At 38.2% G+C, this 23,034-nt stretch overlaps 1 protein-coding gene across 5 annotated transcripts in view; it reads left to right on the forward strand.

Moving 5' to 3' along the window:
- Positions 1–23,034, forward strand: part of PLCG2 (phospholipase C gamma 2) — an 80,708-nt gene that overhangs the window by 13,177 nt on the left and 44,497 nt on the right. For 4 of the 5 annotated variants that reach the window (XM_042797502.1, XM_042797501.1, XM_032990644.2 and 1 more), the window contains 3 exons: positions 2,849–3,089; positions 18,824–18,964; positions 21,569–21,662. In XM_042797502.1, coding sequence (XP_042653436.1) covers positions 2,894–3,089; positions 18,824–18,964; positions 21,569–21,662 — 431 coding nt within the window. In that variant the 5' untranslated portion in view covers positions 2,849–2,893. Of the gene's footprint in view, positions 1–2,848; positions 3,090–18,823; positions 18,965–21,568; positions 21,663–23,034 lie in introns of those variants that run through there. The other variant, XM_032990647.2, reaches the window with a different exon arrangement.

A 23,034-nucleotide genomic window follows, 5' to 3' on the forward strand; every position in this document is an offset into this window, starting at 1 on the left:
AAAAAGGGATTTCAAAAATTGTACTGAACAGCTTCAAAGTCAGATTGCACTGAAAGCAGCCAGTGACACGATGTTGAAAGACATTTTTGTGTTATTAATGACAGCAAGCAGAAAAGAGCACTCTTTAGTGAAGAGCAGGTCAGCAGATAGTGACATGGGGTGAGGGGGAGGAGGGTTGGAAGAAGTTACGAAGGGGAAGCGAGAAGTAGCATGGTCAAATTAGCTATCAACACGGAAACTGAAACTGCTTGTGATGGAGAGTAGTGGACTGAGGAGAGAGGACAACCAGAGGAGATGCTGTGGCTGGCGGCTGCATGTGCTCAGAGATTCTTTAAACCTGTCTTGCTCAGGGATGTGGTTAAGGGGGATGGTTGGGAACTGTGTGGCAGCAACTCCTGCTACTTGTATGAAAATGAAACACTTCCTTCTGTGTGCATGGATGAAAGAGGAGGTTCCAGGGCATCCTGTTTGTAACTGATCTTGCTGAGGAGTATTCAGGCTTGTAATTAGCTGTTTGGTGCGATGATGTGTGGGAGACCAAGCACAGAAACTTGCTGTTTGTGAGAGCTGCTGTGTATGCATCTCTTTTTTGGCTGTTTTGTGCCATGATGTGTCCCAAATGTACGCACACAAATACCTTTCCATCTGATATGAGAGTAAGGAAAAGTAGATGGTGTAGGAGAAACACAGCATTGAAGTATTAAAAGTGCATGAACTCAGACTTTTTAGACATAGCCAACATTTGTTTCAGTAATTGTATTTACTCATATTTTCCCCTCATTTTCTTTATAGCTCTCAGAAAGTCAGGTAGCTGGTTTAAATTCTCATATAGTGCAAGAGTTTACACAAATTGATGTTATTATTTCTTGTGTTATGTCAGCATTGAATTGCTAGGTTTCGGTCATCAGCACTTCTTTGCTTCTCCTGATGTAATATCAAGATGACAGAAACACTGGCTGCAGAGCCTGTGAGTCTTCTCAGATTTCAGAGGTCTCTTTCGGCAGCAAAGTGATGCTTCTTTAGAAATACAGGACAAGAGGAAGAACCAACCTTCTGTGGTTCACCATGGGGACAGCATTTTTCTTATCTGAAGAGAGCTTTGAGAATATAAAAACAGACAAAATCCTGGGAGAGTAGAAAGATTTTGCATATGATTCAAATCTGTTGCAAATATCCGTTTTCTCAATTTGATATCTAGATTGTCAATACTTAGGATGAAATGGGTTTCCAGATATTTCTTACAGTAGTGGAAATTAAATTATTCTGTTTCAAGAACTAAAAGTTTAACCTCCAGCTCACATAGAACTCATGAGGTTTTAATGGAATGTAATTCTACAAATACCCTAAAATGATAAAGAAATTCCTATAGGAATGGTGATTTCTGGGTAAGAGCTACTTCTATCTCTGTCAGTTAGAGAAAATCTCCATGAACAGAGATGTCTCACTATGTATAAAATAAATAAAAGCAGATCCGATGCTTGAAAGGATTTTTGTAGGGTCGACGTGCACATTTTTTGGTGTCTTGGGAGACTCTAGAAGTCAAGATAAGTACAGCTGGAGTTAAAACTTCCAGGTAGTCTATGTTTCTTTGGACCTACCAGTAACAGTTGCCCTTTTCTGGGGAAAAAACAGCATTGCTATGTGAAGGCTTCAGAGGTGCATTCTTACTCCTTAGTGTTGTGGTGCTGTTTTGGTAAAAGCACATTTGAATAGAGTATGTGGTGTGTTATACTTACATTTTACATTCAATGTGCACGTATAATTTGTATTTACTACAGAAAACCTGATATTATAGAAGAGGATTCTATTCAAAATGGGACTAGGTACCATTTTTGGCTGTGTAATCAAGAGTTGCTTGTGTAACTGTCCCAGGCAGTAATCCTTCCTTAGCCACCAGTTATACTGGCAAAAATGTTGGAGGCTTGGTAAGTGAAATAAACTGCCATGGTCAAAGCAATTTGTGCAGTATAATTGCATTTGCACAATTTTTTTGGTTAGGAGGGGGTAGAAAATGCTAGAGATACCAAATATTGCTCCTTCAGAAGAGGTTTTTAACATAGTTCTGCTTTAGTCTGAACACATTTTTTTTCATGTTTCCAGTGTGTTCTTTAGTTTTATTTAGGCTTACATGCTTTCATTGTTATGACCTATGTATTATTTTCCCTGGCACTTCAGTGGTTTGCATTCCTTGTGTTGTGCTCTTTTGTCCTTATTACTGAGGTATACTTACATTTGGTATTTCTTCTAGATCTTCTCTCTTGGTTTATTTTCTGCTTTTTTTTTTTTTCTGTCATAATGCTGAGACTTTAGAGATGTAAATCTGTATTTGTCGTGATGGGAGTATACATGCATTTGGAGATGTGCGTGCATAAAAGCATACTGGGAGTTATGCCCCTTAATGTGATTTTTATGTATTTAGGCTAAACAGACCTTGGCTTACTTTTATTTTGGTCTGGAGTGTTGCGTACTTCTGTCTTCTGTTTTAGAAGACTGAGGAAGCAGTTAGTGGTATGGCGCAGCTAGAAGAGAGGCATTGGTCTTACTGAGAAATTCAGATCACAGTTCATTGCATGCAGAAGCTGCTTCACCCAGCTCTTCATCTTGAATAGATTTTGCAGCAGTGTGTCTACCAAAGTTCCACTGGTACTGCCCTCTGTGAAGGCCGTTCGTACTTTCTTTCAGGATAGAATGGCAGCGATGCTGTTAATGTTAGCTGTATGGCTGCTGTGTATTTGAATGGGCAGCAGTTCCTATTCGGTAGCTTTAACTTACACAAATATGATTTTATTTTTAAAAAGAAATAAAAATGCTCTTTTAAATATTGATATTTTTTTTTTTTTCCCTTTAGGACACTGAAAACCATAAAAGTTTGATTTAAACAAAAAAAAAAAAAATGCCCAGAAAGAGTATAGACTATGGAGTGCTGCCGGAATATGAGAGAAGCCAGATCAAAAGGACCTTGGAGTTGGGAACTGTTATGACAGTATTCAGTCTTAAGAAGAGTAGTCCAGAAAGGAGGACTATTCAAGTCATAATGGAAACCAGGCAGGTAGCATGGAGCAAGACAGCTGACAAGATTGAAGGTTTCTGTGAGTATTTGCAAAGTGTACCTGAACTTGGAGTTATTAATAAATTGATGCAATTGTCAAACATTGATTTAATGAGCCTTTGTTAACATAATGACATTCTTGGCTGGAAAGAGTTTGGTAATTTGCTGAGAATATTCTATATTGTTGCAATGTAGGTGAAGAATCCTCTGCAGCTCATTACTTAGGTATCTAACACTACATAAATATGATTCACATGCTTTTTTACCCTAAGTCCTGTTCTCAAAATTTTCGTCTTTGAATATGATGGTGCTTGTGTTCTCTGAATTGAGTTACTGCATGACAACTGTTTTCCATCATTAAGCGTCAAGATGTCTTATAAATTTAAGTGAGTACTACTTCTTAACCCCTTTTCTATCCAAAACCAAAAAGCCTCCAAATACAAGGAAACTGAATTAAAATTTCTGTTTTATTAGAAAATTTGCTGTTTCAGGATAGAAATCATTATTTAGGACCATTACTGGAAAGTACCAATGACTTAGGAGGATGAAGCTGTGAGATATAAGAGATGGTTTCAGGGTCCTGAGTTAATAACGTCTCTTTACTTTGATATCTGAACTGACTAAACCCAGTATTTATAACAAGGTTGGTAAATAGAAGGGGAGTGTAAAGCTGCATAGGACTGCAAAAGCTATGGTAGAAGAATAGTGAGACTAATCTTAAGTTCTTCTGAACACAGCTAATGTCAACCAATCTCAGCCTGTGCTTTTGAAGATTTGTACAGCTTCTTTTAGTATACTGTAATTGCAGTGCTTGCATATGACTATGTGGTAACATTTTTTATTTATTATGGGCATGATTTTACTCTACAACTGCTAAATGGTGTTTTTCTTCAATAAAGTAATTGAATTGTTTGCCTGAATTGCCAGAATCATTTATTGGTCAGTCTCAGCTAATACGAGAAGCTTGGAGGAATTGGGGCTATTTGGGAAAAGAAATTGTGGTAAGAAGCTGGAGTTGGAGAGCTGGGAAGGCGAGCAGGTATATTGGAATGAGAGAATAAACACAGCAAGGAGATTCTACAGAGGTGAGAATTAAACTTACTCAGCCGAGACAGGGATTTCAGTGAGAAACAAGATAATCAAGGCCCGAGTTAAGAAAAAGTGTTTATGAATGTAAGAAGGAGACTGGGGTGTAATTAGGGGAAAAAAAAAAAAGCCATGGAAAAAAAACCCCATGGAGAATAAAGCAGATGTTCCTATAATATCTTGCTGTTCTGAGGGTTTGACTACACATATGTGAATTCCAGTGGGAAAAAATCTACATGGTACTGTTTCAGTGCTACCCCATACACAAAGTGACTGTGGCTGGCACCAGTTACTCCACTAGTGCAACAGACAGGAGCTTCTGGTATTCTCCCTGGCTGCGAGTCCACACTAATGTGAGAGAAGACAGGAAGGAGGAGAATGGAGTTTGTCTGTTGAGTTGTGGATTTTTAGAAGGTTATTCTTTTGGTAAATACACAGTAAGTTAAAAATGCATTCATCCGTAAGGTTGGAAAGACAGGCACTGAAAAGCTGTGTGATTTTTGGATTGTCTGTGCAGCTTCCCTTCGTGCTGCTTACTTAAAAGTATTAAATCTCTCTTTGATGTTGTTTCAATTGGTTCCTGTCTCATTCCCTGTGCAGACTGGACCTGCAACTGGAAATGTAATGTAGTGGAATGAAAGACTGGTTGTCTGGGGGAATGTTTTTATCATTGGTGGTGAAAATATGGCCATACACAGTATTCTGGCAAAAAGCAAACGGATCTGGACACCCTAATTAACAGGTATTCTGGATCATAATCTTGCAGTGCCCCAGTTTCTCATGTGGAAAATGAGGGTAATTATTCCTCCCCCTAATGACACCTGTGAACGCAAGTACATTACTAGTTCTGATATGCCCAGATCCTGAAGTGAGGTGTGCCAAAAAAAAAAAAGGTCTTGAGAGGAGATGAATAATTCAGTTATGAGAGCATGGCTTGAAAGTGCGTAGCAAACAAAGCCTGGGGTTATGCAAAGAGCACTAATATTAAAACAAAATAGAAGATGACCACTTAATGGGTGAACGAAGCATTAGAATCCTCTAGCAAAATCAGTATATGGACATGTAGTTGAAGACTTATCGTCATCGTTTGCACAGGGGGGGGCGATTTTAAAGCTCTACAGACCGTGCATTCTGGATTTTGGGGTCAACTTTTTCAGTGTTTAACTTGTAATCTTCTTTTAGCAAAGCTTCCCGGGGGTGGTGTGTGTTTGTGGTAATATATCCTGATAATTAAATAGTTTGCTCTATGCATAGATTTTAACACTTCTTTTAAAAGAAGGTGGATATTGTAATTGGACTCTTACACCTGGATAATCCAGCAGGTTAATGACTTGCTTCCACTTACATAGCCAGTCATTACTAGAACAGGGAATATAGCTACAGACCTGTGACCTACCCAAAGGCCATCTGCCTCTCTCCCCGCAAATTATAGTACCGTAGCAGTTTTTTTAATTGAGCAACATTTATGTGACCTTTATGACAACGGAAACTTTAGGTCATACTCTAAAGCATGAATATGCAAAATGTTTTGTTGTCTTAAAAAACAAAAAATCTGCCCAAATCCAAGACGTATTTTGCAGGCATTGCTTCAGAATATGATATGAACAATTGTTAGATTTTACTGTGAACTGTATCGGATCTATTTGAAATTAAAGTCGTTGCAACTTGAACTTGCTGACAGTGTTTTTGCTGGAGAGGAAAGATTTTAGTTATTTAACTGTTGCTATCGGTGCTTTTGACTGAGACTCAGGCTTTGTTTTTTGCTTGAAAGGTGAAAGAATTACGAATTTGAAGCTTTCATATTTGATAATTGAATGGATAAGCCTCTTGAATACTGATGACGAGGGAATTAAAATTTTCATTTCTCTGAAGCTATACTGAGATGTTACCACAGAAAAGTTGTTTTAGCTTGTATATATAAACATATATATTAACGATCCCAAGTATTCACTGGTGGATTGTGCTGGTTTTGTGAAAAATAAACCCCACTTTTTTTTTTTTTTCCTTCTTTTTTTCTTTCAGCGGCTGAGGACGTAGAATTATCAGCTCAAGTATTATATTGTTTAATATACTTGTGCTATACAAGAAATAATATTTGTGATAGGATCTTAGTGGTTGCTATTTACATGTGCTACAGTCCAATAAGAATTAATATTCATCATGGGTGGGAAAGTTATGATGGCTTCCTATTGTATGTGTGCCATTTTTTCTCAAGTTTGGCAACTGCTCTTTACAGAAGGCAGGGTACTGAAAGTTTGCATCTTCTATGGGGTTTATGCTTCTAAATCAGGTAGCGGGAAGACTTCTTAATCTTTGGGACACAAAAATAGGCTGCTAATAGATAGAGAAGATGGAGACCAACGTTTATACTTTATTTTAATACTTTTCCTTTGGAAATTTAGAAAAAAAAGATTTTTTTTTTTTTTTGGTCTCTAACTGCCCTGTGTAGTGTTGGGAATTTTGGATGTCATAGTGCTGATTTTCGTGCTGGTGAACTGTAAATCTGTGAAGGACACTCAAATTCCTCTAAGCCAGAGTTGCTCATAATTATTACAAGGGCCTTTTTCAAATTTGGTTAATAGGATTTTAGAAGTGATTTAAGTTAAGCCTCACAACAGTAAAAAGGCAGCTACTCTTGTTCTGGAATAAATTGACCAGGGAAAGGGAGATGTGGGATTTGCTACACTGATACAAATGTTTAGAGAACCCCATGGCCACAAATATGGCAGTACTGTGTATTTTAAATTTCATTACTCTTGAAAGGGTCTTTTTTATAAAAAAACCTGTGAGCATTTCTGTTTAGAATAGAGCAGAAGACTTACTAAACTTATGGTTGTTTCTCTGGATGAGTAAGTAAAACGGAGATACCTTTCTTTAGAAAACTCTGTCTAGATTCATGCCTTTGGTGTGGTAAGAAGTGAGGGTATACCAAGGTCAGGAAATCTGGTTTAAACAGTCTCTGTCTTCATTGGTGTGGCTCAGACCACACAATGTCTAAGTACTGGAGATTTTACATTGACCTTCTGAAAGGTTTGAGTCACCATATACAAAAGGAATTTTCTAACAAAAATGAAGTGGGGAGAAACCTCTGTATTTTCCTCTAAATGAAAGAATACAGGTTGTTTGTATCCTTTAGGGAAGGATATGCTATTTCAACAGTAGATCAAAAGGCCAAATTTTAAGCTGATAGGTATCAAGTCCCCTCACTTTAATAGAGCGACTGAGGTTTTTGGTCACTTTTGTTAGTTGGGAGTTACTGCAGTGCTGAGAGTGGTGCTACACAATTTCTTAATTCTACAAATACAGGGTTTTATTTTAGCTTCTTGTAAGTTCTAGCTTTACAAATCAGAGAGGGAGTATTATGTACCAGCTCTTCTACTAGTGCTAGTCCTTCCTGCCCACCTGCAAGAGAAGGGAAGGAGCAACCCATCACTGTCTGCTCACACCCTTCCTGAGTTGTCCTAATGGTGTTGGTAACCTGTACATGAACAGTCTTTCTTTCCTGTAGAGCGGTGCAGTTGTTCAAGTCAAGTGAGTTATTTCAATTTTCACGAGGTCAAGCTAGCGGTTGAGCTTGTCCAAGCTAATCATGCTTGCTGAAGACAGTAGACTTTGCTGTTTGTAAGGAAACTGATCCTTTTGTACAATCTGCATCTCATGGGTTTACTGTGATTCTGCTGTTGTAGAATGTAATGCTTTTGTAGGCCCAAACAAAGTTTAAGTTAAGTGACTGTGGTGTGTCCTTCCTTTCTTTTGAGCCTGTAAAGTTAGGAGAGACTGGTAAATGAGCACCTTTCAAGAAAAGTTAAATAAAATTTGTCATATGTTTTCCACTCTGTGGGAGCTTCAAGTTTTCTTCTAGATGAAAGGGGAAAGTTTATCAATGAAAAGAGAGGGGCTGCCCGTCCTGGAGTGTTTTTCAGGTTTAGTGGAGGCCAGGAAGGTTTTTAGTGCTGCTGCTCTTTTAGTCACCTGCTAAGATTGCAGAGTACCTTACATATGCCTTTCCTACATCAGCTGGGTCCAACACAACCCATTGTCTAAACCAAAATGGATAAAGGGAGCAATGCACCTGTGAAAAATGTTTTTATCATGGATGTTTGGCATGCAGGGTTTCATTAGCGTATTACAATAAGTATCAGCAACATGTGCTTCCTTATGTGGGCCTGCAGAGAGCTATGCAAATACCTGAAGGAAGCAGGTCTGAGCTAGATGTGACTGTGTTCACCCATGCTTGGGCTTCTTTTAGTCATCTTGCTATTGTTCTATACATAGAGACATTTTAGATGCCCTGATAGCTCTAAGATCATATGAGGGAAATACTTGTAGATGCTGACATACAAAATGTCGGAGCTTTTTCTTCTGCCTTTTACTTATTAATGGCATTTCTTTGTATTCTGCATTATCCTCATTTTAAACTGTTAAAGATAACCTAAAGTTTGCTAGGTGGGCTACAGGACCGTTTGTAGAGCCCAGAATCTCAGAACTGTTGATCCTAAGTTACCTAGGTCATCAGTGCTCAAAGATTGGTTTAACTTCTGATCACAAATGTTTTTCCCTTGGAGTTGTGGGCTTTTTGTTTTGTTGTTTGTTTCCCCCCCCCTCCTCCCTGTTGTGCTCTGTATGTTGCAGTGTGATGTTAATACTTCATGGGATCACACACTCTTTGAACCCACTGTTTTGTGGTTTTTTCTTTCCCATTTATATTTCTTAGTATACACACTAACTGGTTTCAGTGGAGCCCTGTCACTGATTTCAGTAGGAGAAATTTGCTCTGTTTCTTGGATGAGAAGTAAGTTTTGGTAATCATTGCAATAGTACTGCCCCACGGATAGACTGACCTGGCGAAAGGTTAGTGACTGATGCAGAATGCACGGGGTCTTGAGGACTGAGGGTTATAAATAGGAATGGTATTTCTGACTGTGTGTGAAATAACTTTGGGGTGATATTTTCACAGCCTAATATTAAACAGATAACTTACAAGCTAGTCTCACCTGTCTGCCCGGATAGTCCGTTCAGAGAATGAAAGGCTCATCCAGAGCATAGTTGAGTGCCTGCTCTGAATTAGTGTCTGCTGGAGTCTCTTGCTCTGGCCATTGAATATATAAAAAGCATAACAACACCAGCTTCCTAACTCTGAGGCAGTGTGGGGTTTTTTTGTGCTTTGTTTCTTTCATCTATATAGTTGGTTTAAGTATGGGAGTGCTGTTGCAAAGCATTGTAAACATAAAAATGTAATTTGAATGTTGAGAGGAATTTTGAGTGTAAAAGCACAGAAATAAAGGAACACTTTTTGCAGGGCTGTGGGTCTAAAACTCATGGCACTAGGATCTGCAGCTGGTGTCAGATGCTGTTGCCAGGAAAAAATAAGCAAATCTCCTAGAAGTCTGGGGTGGACCACAGTCTTCCCCACCACTTTTACTTGCTGCAGCACAGCTTGACTTAGAAGCTGCCTGGTGCTAGGGAAGGCATTTGGCGACTTTGGTTATGTAGCAGGGGAAAGTGTGTAGTGAGGCACTGTGTTTTTCCTCAAGTGATACCTTCTGCAAGTGGGTCCCAGTGTGACTTGGTGATGGATTGTTTACCCATAGGTTTTATTGACCATTGTATGTTTATGGGTTTGCAATTTAAGAACTACAGATCTTGGTAACTATAGTAGAGCTAAATTAACTTTTTCTTTACCAACATGTAAGAGAAGGTAGCTTCAGTTTCCTTGTACAGAGGGAATAGATTTGCTTGTTTAATTTGTAATGGGCCTTTTTCTTGCAGAAACTAATTTATGCGTGCTAGCTGCGTGACTGTGAAGCTGTGACTTACAAGCACGATTTATTGCAGTGTGTTGCTCAGCAAGTCACTTCCTTATGGGTCTGCTTTGTATTTTTATTGTATGTTTACCCTTTACAACTGTGAGTGGGTCTGCGTGGTGGCCCTTGGGTCATGCACACCCTGTGTTTTTTTTCCCCACTTCAAACTGTCACAGGCTGGCCACACTGGATGTGTGCTGTACATCCCCGTGGTATCTGGGGATCACATCTGTCTCTGCAACAGCTATTCTGCTGCACTGTTTCTTTGCTAGGATACCAAATGGCCCATGAACAAGTATATTGTCATAGCTAAGACAACAGTGGAGGGAAGCACTGGACAGCAGTAAAGGCAGAGGGGAATGAAGGGGGTGGCCAAGAGTGAGCAGTACTTGTCAGCACTCTGCTAAGAGACATGTCTGTGCAACTGTCACCAGGGATTTGCTGACATGAGAGTACATTTAGTACTACCAAATAAGGCCTCCTAAATTTCCTTGTATTGTGGTATACACATTTATATGCATGTGAATAAATTAGGACCCAAAGAGGTTACGGTATTTAAGCTTGTAGAGCAAGTAGGTGGCAAGGTGTAAATCTATAGGAAGCTGATCCATAATGGATATTTTGTTCTTTATCAGATGCAAAGTGCTTTAAGGACAATATTAAGGGAAAGTTCTTGCTGACTATAGTTTGATTAGTCACTGGAAAATATGTGAGTTTCTGCATACTCTTCCATGAATCCTCGTGTTAAGTGATGATTCGCATCCAGGAGAATTTATGCTCTGAGAAATCCGTGGTGCTTTCCTGAAATGTGCAAGTGTGTGCTTCTCTGTAATTTCTCTGTACAAGCATCATGTTTCAAGGAAGATTCTGCTGAGGATGTAAAGTGATTTCTCTTTTTCTGATTACCTAGGATTTTTTTTTTTTTCCATATGAAAAGGTGACCTGCTTTTGTAAAATGATTTAAACCATATTTTAATCCATGAATCTTTGGAAAAGAAAGATTACCTATCTTTTTTGATGTTCTTGATTTATTGCAAAATACTCAAGAAAAAGAAAATCTAGTGACCATTTAGTTGTGCAAGCACATAATAAGTAGCTTTAAAGCATTGGAGTGTCATGTTTAGGAAAAGTTCAAATAGGATATGAGCTGTTAAAGTGCTCTTTCTGTATGTAGACGAAGAGGTTAGGGTATAGTTAATGTTGAAAGAGAAAAGGAAATAAATGTCTTTATTAATTTATTCTGAAAACTTTCTCAGAATGAAATAGCTGTGTTTGGGAATGGTGGGGATGCAGTCCTCTTGTTAATATGATTGCAAAATTATGAAGCAGGGGAATAAAGGCTACTTAAATTGAGGCTTTTGAGATTAATGATATGCCTCAGTATAACATGTGGTAACCATTTATTTTTTCTTCAGTCCAGACCACTGTTAATGCAGTAGGACTATCTCATATCTTTTTTTAATTTTTAGTAGAAAGGTATGATTGACAATGCATAACATTTTATTTTAAGATTAACATGGACTGCTAATTTCACATCGGCTCTCATCTGCTGTTTTTTCTGTAATATTTTTCCAGAGTTTGTAGAACAAAATGACTGGCCTAGTTTTTAAATACATTTACCATCTCACATTCATGTAGTGTTACTGAGCTTTCATCTAACCTGTGAAAAAGAATTATCAAAGATTGTTAAATTCACTTGAGGTTTTCTTCCTGCTGAAAAGAGGAGATTTTACAGAATTTGTCTTTTAGAATGTGATTTTTTTTTAAAAAAAATGTAAAACCAAGTTGAATTTTTGTGTTTCACGGGTGTATTAAGAAAGGAGGTGAATGGAAACAAAGAACTAACTAGTAAATTCACGTTAGATATAGAATTAGGACCGGTGGGAGCGGCTCTGTTTTTTCTTAATCTGCAAGATTGCACTGTGTTTATGTTTTCAGATTGTATTACATTGCCAAGCAGAAATCACTAGTTTTTGCAAAATGCTGCACCTGGATATTTAATGATCATTGCTTATTGGAGAAGCAGTGCATCTATAATATAGTCATATAGATAACAGTGACAGATTAGACCACATAGAATTTGCAGGGTGAGGTGAAATGCAGGGATGTATAGTTTAATGTAATGGCAATCTTGTGTATATTGCCACAGGTGGTGCTGTTCTAGCTCACAAGGTTTTAAAAAATTTTTATTGTTGTATTTTCAGAATTTTATCCTGCAGCATGTTTTCCCAGAAAGTAAATTTTTATAATTTTGCTTTTAAAATCTTTGATAAAATGATCTGCCAAAGAGAGCAAATTTTGCTTCTGTGGATCCTTTTAGCTGTCAGATACATTGGAAATCTTAAAAATTAACACCTAGGAGACTGTGCATGTGGCTTACATTCTTAAACATAGATCGGTGTGTTTTTGGTTTTTTTTTTTTTTTTTTTCTTCCTCCCATAGGTTAAACAGCTAACAGTCATTTAATTAGTAAAATTGTTAATGCCAATGTGAACTTCCTCTGTGGTGTAAAACTTTTCCCCCCCTGCTTTGGAGAAGACGGTATAAACATTTGCAGCATCTGTACCTTTTGGGGGAAGTGATGAGTATCTACATATTCTGCTGAGTGTAAAATCAGTGCTTCTTTTGGCTTGTATGTTAGACTTGACCTTGCTAGTTTCTAATAGTGACTTTTTTTTTTTTACTGCTATCAGAATTTCTTTTTGTCTGAATTTCCTTACTGTTTCAGACATAAAATAATAAAATACCTTAAGTTACATTAAAAACACCAAGTCCATATCTGTCATTTTCTTTCTGTATTCTGAACACTGTTAAAAACCAGTATGTCATTGTAAAAGTGAATCTACTTTTGCTCTTTGTGGAGTATCTTTTCAAAGGAACATAAGAATTCACCTTTTTTCTGTTTGAAATTGTTGTGTTTCAGTTGCTACCTGGGGGATCTTTGTATGAGTCTTCAACTGCGTATTTAGAGCTTGGTTTCTGTGGTCGAATGAAAAAATGAATGTGTGTAGCCTTTAGTTGTTTTCAAATCATGTCTTCCCTTTAGCAGCTCAGTTCTGCAATGTTTAATGCTAACTTACAACAACCAGACTTCCTGTCATGACCAGCCAGTGAAACAGGGATGGAATGAACTTCATAGACCTGAGCACCCCAAATGTGATTGGTCAAAGTTAGTGTGAGATGTAGCTATGCCAGTACACTTTCCCCAACGTCAAAATTTTACGCGGCAACATATTTGTTTTGTTTCATTTCATGGAGTAGAATGTAAACTTTTATGGGCGCATATGTAAATTTTACCTTATCTCATTTGTGACGGTGCCTTTTAAGTTTTAATAAGAAGCCAATAGCTTCTTGAGATGTATGGCCTCTTGAATTCAGAGCTCAAACTGGGAAGGACTGTAATGTTGTTGCACTACCGAGCAGTCCGGTGAGAAGTTAGTAATTTGATGGTAATTTGTTGTTACTGTACATGACAGCTCTTTATGACCTGATTACTTAAAAGTCTGTAGGTTTAAAAGATGCACTTCTCTAAAACTTATGTCAGTCACACAGCTAAATCTCCAGAGGACCCCTTGGAAAGGTAGTCATCTGTGCTTTCTCAGGATGCACTGCACCGTTTCTCATGTTCCATCCTTGCAACTGTGTTTTGAGATAGTTTTGTGGCTTACCTGTAATGACTTCCATGGCCCACTGAATGTCTCACTAAATTTCACTGTTTGTATGAGCTGAATTACTTTACATGCCACATCTGTACTGTCATGCTGCAGGAGATTTCTGCTTTCATGTGACTTTATCCTTCTCTGGGAGAAGCCTCACCTTGTTCCCTTTAGAGTTACACAAGATCAGTGTTTTATTGCTGCTCTGAATAAAACAGGCTGTTAAGACACACCTTGTATAGTTAATCTTTAATTCTGCAGCAGTAAGAACAAAGCCATTGTCCTCACTAACCACCATGAAGTACGTTTGCAAAAGGATACTAAAAGCTTTCATCATTCACTGGGTGCTCGTTTGCACATAGCCTGTGTTTCAGCAAGGCAGAAACTGTCCCCTGCAATGAAACCTTCTTTGGAATATTTTGTAATGCAAATTGTTGAAAAAAAATATGGATTCTGAAAACTGGTTAAGTGGAGAATGTTGCTATTTATATATAAACACATGAAAATACAAATATATTAATATAGAGAATGCCTACTCCATGACTCAGTACACAGCACTTAGATGATCAGTCATTATTTTCCTCTCCAGAACATTGCCAGTAGTTTCCATTTTGCCTTCTTGAGACTTACTGAAAATACTTGCTGAAGTAAACAATGCGCATTACCTGATTTTTGACTCTGTAAGCCTCCTTTGAATCTCTCTGTAGGCTTTTTCTTCTTCATTAACTGCGTAACTGAGCTCTGATCCAGGCTTCATTTTGTGGCCACAGAGGCTGAAAGACTCCTGGGGACTTTGGACTTTGAATCAGGAGCCTTACCTTACAAGACTCCAGTCTGTAATGCCAGTCTCAGCTGAACCTTTATGCTATTTATCAAGACTTTTCTGCCAAGGATACCTTGCTAGGTTGACAGTCTCAAAGATTTTCTGACTTAGCCCACTTACATACAATCTGCCTGATTCTCCAGCCTAAAATTACCTGAATTGACCAAAGCCGATCTATGCAAACGCACCTTCCTGCAGTGAACTTACATGGGCACTTCCAGCTAACATAAGGGTGTTCTGCTGTTGGCATTGGCTGGTTTTAAGTAGGGTCTGTCCTTAACCCAGTTGTCTGTTTTCTGTTGAACAGTTGTGCTCCCAACCAGAGGTGGATGTTGTGTGAGCATGAGGGTGGACAGAGGCAGAACTTCTCCCTTTGAATAGCAGTGCCAGTTTGTTCTCTTCTGCTGGAATGAGGAGCACAGTGTTATTGTGTACAACAATGGTGTTTGTTTTTTTTGAAGTTCTGTTCATGTTGTTCTATCCCTGTGCTTTCCTTATATCTTGTCTTCTGCTCAACTTGCACAGCACCTACTGTAGTGGAATCCAAGTTTTGTTTTATCATCTGCCTCTAAGCGTAAATGAAGGAAAAGTAACATAAGTTCACACCTATAAGTGTGTGAGTAAATGTGATCACTACTGCCAGGTTATTTGAATGGAGATCAGTGGAGATGTCAAGGATCAAAAGTTTATTGTTAAGTTTATGGCAGTAAAGAGCTCTAGCAGACACTCTGGAAGGCACTGAGCAATTAATCTATGCAGTCTTTGGAAAGTAGTTACGTAGTGGTGTAATGATCCATTGAATTAACTGATTTGCCAAACAACACACAACAGCAGGAGCTGAAGTTCAGCAGCTTCAGGCTCAGAACTGCTACAAATACTGCACATCCAGATCAGGGCCTCAAACAGGATGGTAATTGAAGGTGCCTTGGAGTCCAGTCTCATTAAAGAGCCAGTTGAGGGAGTTGTCAGGATCAGTAGGTGACTGATGAAGCTGCCAAGGAGATCCTTTTAACCCGTGGAAATAACCACATAAAAGAATGGATGAAATGTAAACTAGTGTTGTAGGGTTTTTAGAGTGGCGCTAGACTTCTAAACTGCTTGGCTGGGGACCAAATGCATTGGGAGTCTCCTTCTTGTCTTGCTGGGTGTGAGTCAACTTCTCTACAGGGCATACTTTGATTTATGTTTCCTTGGGAAATGCATTAATCTTCTTGTGCTACTTTATGGAAATCACACCTGCAAGTGTATTGGATTTTATCTGACACTGCAAGCTGCATGTGTCCAGGTATCTGCTCTTTTCAGGTGTATCAGGCCCCAGGAATATCTGTCTGTGAAGCCAGGTGAAGGTACAGCTCTGCAGTTTGCGTGAGGGATTTAGAAGGAAGGTTCCAGTACTTCAAGGCAGTAAGAAGACAGAGTGTCCGAGGCTCTGTGCTTGTAGTTCTGGCACAGGCATGAAATTACATTTTAATTGTTCAGTGACAGATTGTACTATAAAAAGTTCACAGTAACTGCGTAACAGCTAAGTTGGTACAGTTGATTTACTAATCTGAGTCTGAAACATGTTGCAGCTTTTCCTGGCCTGTTCCTTTCTCTGTTCAGTTGGGATCAGCCATTCTGGACTTAGCGGGCTTTGTGTGGAGAGTGCTGGGCGACTCCAGACAACCTGGGGAGTCAGCAGAGCTTAGCGCTAGGCCAAAATTAATGCATGTCTCTCTTTTCCCCCTCTGATTATCTGCCTTGTTTTTTCTTTCAATAATATAGAATAATAGATCCTAAATGAGACTATAAAATGTCATTAAAATATATGCAGGTAGCTTCTATTCATTTTCTGAAACTATAACATGTATTACATCTTTCTTACTGTAAAAATCTAAAGAATGTTTAAGAAAACTTGTGGTTTGTACTTCTGTTTCATATATTATTTAAGTAAACGTAATGATATCTTGCCAGAATTTTGAAGGACATATGTTGCCCGAATAGTACGGGAATGTAAAATTCTGAATTTGAAGATTTTTTATATAAATATTTTTTTCTCCCTCTCTCTTTCTCTCTCACTCTTTTTTTCCCCCCCAAACTTTGTTCTCTTGCTGAACCATTCCTCTGTTTACTGAATATTTAGCAATTAGTGTATAGTAATATTTTTTCAAAGACAAGTTGGAGAAACGATGATATGGTTAGCAGTGTGAAACATGTGCATGCAAAAATCCTTGTGCCTATGTGTATTATATATGTATATGTTCACACAAGAGAATGGGATGGTAGGGTTGAATGGCTGTAATGCAGGGAAAAGAACTGTAGTGAGTATATGTAACCGAGGAAAGACATTGAGTAAGTTTGTGTGTTTATTTCAGAGGTCAGTGTGAGGTAAGAGCCACTTGAAATGACAACAGCGATGCAGGTTGTGAAATCTATTTTATCACTGCTTATAGTCAATTCTTTGAGGGGGTCTTTGTGCTGTGGTGTTCATGTGTGTGGATTTATAGGAGTCTGAAATGTAAGGTGTGCTGTGATGTTAAAACTGTGTTTTTCAGCAGGGATTTGTTGGGTGAAGGGAAAGCAGAAGATGTGACTGGGGTTGGTCTTGCCTATGATTAGGATGAGCCATCGTGGTGCACAGTCCCATGCCAGTTATTGCAGCCATCCAACCTCCTTCTCTCCCCATTTGGGTACTTTCTATCTCTGCATCCTGATTCTTCTTTGCTGATATTAACATGAATTGGTGGACTCAGATAATCTTTTTCAGGTGGTGGCATTTTGGGATGGATATTGGGATACATTGCTAGGGATCTATGTGAGACTTGGGATGGTAAGGGGATCAGAGTCATCAGTAGGACCTTTTGGTTGCTGGTCATTTATGGTCATGTAATTAATTTATTTTAGAAGTTTACATTTAAATTTAGGGTCCTTGGCCAATCAGATATGCAGATCTTAGGAAATGTTTTCATGGTCTGAGAGGGTGGCTGAGACATTAAAAGCTCCATCTTGAAGATAATTACAGTTGTAAAAATTAGTTTAAGAAAGATTCTTGTGTCCTACAATTAGCTCAGGTTAACCTCTGAGGTCCCATTTTCCCAAGGTAAGTTGTTTAATGACTGCGAGAAAGGAGTGTCTGGTGGAAAGTTTGGCCAGGGATACTTTGCAGAGAATAAGAAGTTCCAAGATGAATTAATGTTTCATTATCAGGATTTTATTGATGAACTTCCTTGCTTGTCTCTCCCTCCTTTCAATGTCAGCATCGTAGAAACCTAGCATTACACAGCCTTAAGCTTTAATCAGCGTTCAGCTCCCCCTCCGTTGGCAGCAGAGTTGCTTTTTCATTATGATATTAACTGTATTCTGTTACTGATGAGGTGCTCATTTAAAACAGGGGTTTTATATCATGGTGTTCTTAAATGCATGGACAGAAACCCTCAGCTATTTTCCTTGGATCTTGCTAGGTCTGATAAACACATTTCAAGAGCAGCCATGAAATGTTTTTCTTCATTCTTCACCCTGTAGCTCGTAAGTCAAGACTGTCCAGAAGTGTGAAGAACTGTTTATTTTTCTGGTCCACAGGCAGAACGAAACCACTTCCTCAGTTTTCTAATAAGTATCTTATCTTGAGAGTGCACATATTTCTATTTCAGTGCTGTCTCATTACTGTTATGCGGGCCATGTAGCCAGGGTTTGATAAAAGGGAGCTGAACTTGAGAGATGTGTACTTCTGCAGTGTTCCCATTCTGCTATGCTCTAATATGTACCTGTGTTCTGTATGTAGAAAGCAGCAAGTTGAAAGTGATACAGCAGGCTATGTTAAATGACAGAGATCTCTTTGGAGTTGACCAAGAAAAAACTCACAAACATTTTAATATTAGCCTGGATTTTCTCTTTATATTCCTGCTTTAAATATTTTTCTTGCAAGTGTCAGTGACTGTACTAGCTGACTACCTGACAAGGTTAGCTGACTATCTAAGATCTGATGCATAATTTTTAGGTGGGTAAGTTAGAAGTTGTATCTGTTCTTTTTTGTCTCTGAACAGTTGTCATAGCAATTGGAAATTTCTTGTTTAGAGTAAATGCCACTTGTGAAATCATATCTTCTGTAACCCAGAGGGGCTATGTGTATACACTTTGTCCATGGATAATCAGTGATAGTGAAATAATAAAAATATGACAAATTACTGTTCTTCTTTTGGTCCTTCTTTACTGTTGTCTTATACTGTTGTCTTTACTGTAACTTATTTAGTTGTGAATTTATGGATTGCAATCTGATGTAATTTGCATTTCTTGCCCAATAAAGTTCTATAAGTTTATATATAGAGAGATATTTTATGTATGTATACATGCTTTGAGTTGTTCATCTTACTGTTTCAGACTCTGCTGGAACATAAGTGCAGTTGTACTGACTGTTGTTTCCTTTCAGTGGATCTGATGGAAATAAAAGAAATTCGCCCAGGAAAGAATTCGAAGGACTTTGAGCGTTGCAAAGCAAAGCACAGAGAAGAACACTGCTTTACTGTTTTTTATGGTACCCAGTTTATCCTCAACACCTTAAGCTTAGCAGGTACTTTTTTCTTCTTTGTTTTATTCTTTAAACCTACTGATTGAACAAATCAAATACATGGATGGAACAGTAATGCAAAGAATACTGCAGTTCTGACTTCTGCAGTTCATGAGTGCACAAGATGTTTGAAATCTGACAATAGACTCAGCCCTTCATGTCTGTGAACTCCTTCATTTGTAATGTTTTACTTTCAAATAGTGTCTTGTGAGTGTAGTTTCTGATTTGCTCAATCATTTCTAGCAAGGTAGATTTTTGGTTGTTAAATATGTCTGGTAAGGTTTTCAGCACTGAAGAGCAGAGGTGACATTGTCCTCTTTAAAGTCAATAAAGGATTTGCTGTTGTCTTCAGTGGCCAGAATATCGCCCTGGCATGTTTAGTCTGGCCAAAATGATTCTGGAAACAATAGACATTAAGAGTTAAACTACAGCTGAGAAGCCTTTCTATCACCTATGAACAATCGCAGACTAATTTAAAAAAATGAAGTTCTAGTTTGGGTTATGTGTGTGCATGTCACCTGATAATACTAAACCTCTTCTAAAGAAGTACTAGGGGACCATAAATAAAATTGGAAGGTGATAAACTGAAAATGACGACATCTGTGTGAAACAGAGTGAAGTTGTATCCGGTATCTGTGGAAAGGGTTGGGGCATTTCTTATTTCAGGTCAGATTATCTAGGGTCACAAATCCAAAGATTTTGAAATTAAAAGGGATATGAATTTTTACAGTGCAGGCTGAATACGGTTTCCAACTAGTGGAGTTTACAAAGAGATTTCTCTTCTAAAAAGTTTGTGATAGATACTTGGGTTAGAATCATACCAACGATTTATTTGGAGTGGTGCTTCTCTCTGCCTGTGCCGGAACACGCTTGTCCATTTAAATAATTAAACTAATTGCAAAATCTTAGTGAGAGAAAAGAGGAGTGCTTTGTAAGCATTTTAATGCTAACAGTAGCTTTTTTTTTTTAAAAATGAAATGAATTGCTTATAGATTGCAGGACTAGAAGATAGGTTTTTTTGCAGTCTGATGCACTGGAAATTAAAGACTGCTTGTGACTAATCCATTGTTACAGGCTTTTAACTTTAAATAAGTTTTACCATTGTTGGCTAAAGTCTGTGAAAATTTTGAGTAAGTGACTGCTTAAGTGCAGCTGTGCCAGGTACTTCAGATAGATTTCCTCTAAAAACGCCCCTGTCCCCCTCCTCCATGGCAGTTCTCAAAACCAGGCCTCTGCCAATACTTTGAAAACACTCGATACCTTGAGATACGTTGCTGTAATGCTGAACTGCAGAACAACATGATGTAACTTTCAATTAAGGGGGAAATCCTTTTCCTTGTTCAAGTGCTTTGTCGTGGTTTCTTAAAACAATATAAAATAATTGTTACTTAAAGGGAATGGTAGCTGTCATAAAGGGCAGAATTGTCTTGGGAGAATTGGTTTGGCAGTGGTAGTGGATGTTCTTTCTGAAATTGTAACTAATTGAAAAACATTTCCATGGGGAACTGAGGTTGGGCTGGAATAAAGCATTGTTTAAAAGTATGTTTAAATAAAATGTAATATTCATCTTTTGAGAAACTGTTTTGCTTTGAAGGCAGCTAAAAGAATTTGCACGGATTACAGATCCTGTTTGAAAATAAATTTTCACAACTGGTTTAATTGAACAATGGTGTCATGAAATTTCAGAACCATCATGCTAAAGCAAATGGACTTTACCCAGCTGAAGGCTGTAATAATAGCATCTCATCCAATGCCCCGAAAACTGTTTTCAGCTTAACCAGTATTCCACAGGGAAGGCTATACCCAGCGCACAGTTCATCATCTTGCTTCTGTTGGGTTGAAGTGTTACCAAATGCAATCACATTAAATGATGTGGAGGACTCTTGTAGGTTGGGAAGTGGAAAGGCATTTCAAACTTGTAAAACAAAACAAGAAAGTGGGGGAAAAGATGTACCTGGCTTCTAGCGTTAAGCCATGTAAGGAATTTTAGACCTTTTTTTAACCTAACTTGTTTTAAAATGTGTTCTATATACAACACTACACCAGTTTTGTACATTGCTCCCTTCCTTTTCCTGTTGCCAAAGTCTAGTCTGGAACAATCTGTGTTTAGAGGGATGGTTAGGACAGACAGGAGTTGGTTGTGTCCATCAAAAGCCAGCACTTCACAATTTCCTTGTAGGTTGCTTGGAATATAATTCACTAGCTTTACAGTATAGCACCTTGAGTTCTTTTGTCTGTGCTCTTCAAGTTGCTCTAGATCTATGTCCCAGGGCTTTTGCCACTTTGGAGTTGGAAGATAAGAAAATGAATTTTCATTGTGTTACTGCAGGAGCTCAGCAGTAGTTTCATAGTTTTTCTACTGAGATACTGAAACTTGCCTACCCTGATAAGCAGATTCCTAAAGGGATGTGTTTTTTCACAGAGCTTCCAGAATTAACCCTCTCACCCCTAAATTTATGTTGGTTTTTATTATTATCTACATGAAGCTACACAATGAGATTTATCAGCAGCTTTGTATACTAGGGTTTATCTAAACATCACAAGTTATCTCTTGGCTTAGTGTCGATTTTGTTTTGATGTTTCTTATAGCGTATTATTTTTTTTCAGCTGACTCTAAAGATGATGCTGATAAATGGTTGTGTGGTTTGAATATCTTGTATCAAGAGGTCATGAGTGCTCCTACACCTGCAATCACAGAGAGGTATGTGGATGTATTTTCACTTTGTGAGACTTGATGTTTCTTTGGAATTGAAAGTGGAAAACCTGAAAGAAATTTTGAAGGTGCAACAAGTGGTGCCTGCCAGTTACCTTAAGAACAACTACTCTCCAGTTAGTGTATGATACAGAAAGCTCATATGGAAATTCTCCATGTCTATTTTGCTATATACATGTTCTGGAATCACAATGTCATGCATTCACTAATGTGGACTTGCAATTTACTTTGTTCTGTATACCAAAACAAAAATCTCTTAATGAGATCAGAGGAACATCTGATATAAGTGTGCGTTACGTTCTTGGAAGATTCAGTTGTCTTATGTAATCACAGTAGGCTTGCTCTATTAGATGTCCACGTGTCCTGTGTCCCAATAATTCCAAGGCGTGCTTTTGCAGTTTCTCCTTTTTATTGAACCCACTGCATTTCATAGCAATATGATTAGCTTACTCAGAGAGCCAAGCTGAAAATGAACATTTTTAAGGATTACTTTTTAGCAGCCAGCCACATGATGGTGAAACTGCACCCTTGATGCTTCTGAGGATGTTGTATGCGAAACTACTCGTGCTCAGAATGCCAGTTTTGTTGGCAAGCTTTTAATGTTTTCTCTGTACCTGATTGCTTTTCATCACTGCTAACATTGTTGCTTGTGGTCACTGCTGTTACCTGTTGTGAGGATATACCTTGTCCTCGCTTGTTACATGACCAAATTGTGGCTTTGACATTGATGCTGTCTTTACCTACTTGCTGTTCCAGTTGGGGAGAAAGTATTCTTACCTATTCTTATCTACTGTATGGTATTACAGAGAGCTGCTATGCAAAGTGCTACTGGTTTCCAGGCAATGTTTGTGCAGCAGAATGATTCCTGTAGAGACTGAGGATAAGGTTAATAATGACATGCTGTGTTCACCCCTTAGATCAAAATCCTCTTTGTGTGTGTGTGTGTATATTCGCTATTAATGCTGCTAATAGTATTTGGCTGTGCACCTAAAACTGACATGCACTCTAATGAGGATTTTCTTTAACATTCTATAAACCCCTACCCCCAATTTTTAATTTTCATGCATCTAACAGATTTTTGAGCCAGCAGCCTCAGCTAGCATAAATCATTGACTTGATGGAGTTACTCTAGTTTAGATTAGCTGTAGTTTTGGCTCACATTATCCACTTATATTTTTACAGCTTCTGGTTGCTCATTCTTTTCTGTCCTGCCCACCCTTCCCCTTCCTGTGTTGTTTATGTGGCTTTAAAATGCAGTATTAAGCAGCAGAAAAAATATATTTAAAAATATGGTTATGAAACTGGCTGAATCCTTAGATGCTGTGCTGGAAATGTTTTTGCTTTATTGAAAGAGATGTAA

Source organism: Tyto alba, unplaced genomic scaffold (assembly GCF_018691265.1).
Source record: "Tyto alba isolate M040663 unplaced genomic scaffold, T.alba_DEE_v4.0 Super-Scaffold_26, whole genome shotgun sequence".
NCBI classification, from domain to species: domain Eukaryota; kingdom Metazoa; phylum Chordata; class Aves; order Strigiformes; family Tytonidae; genus Tyto; species Tyto alba.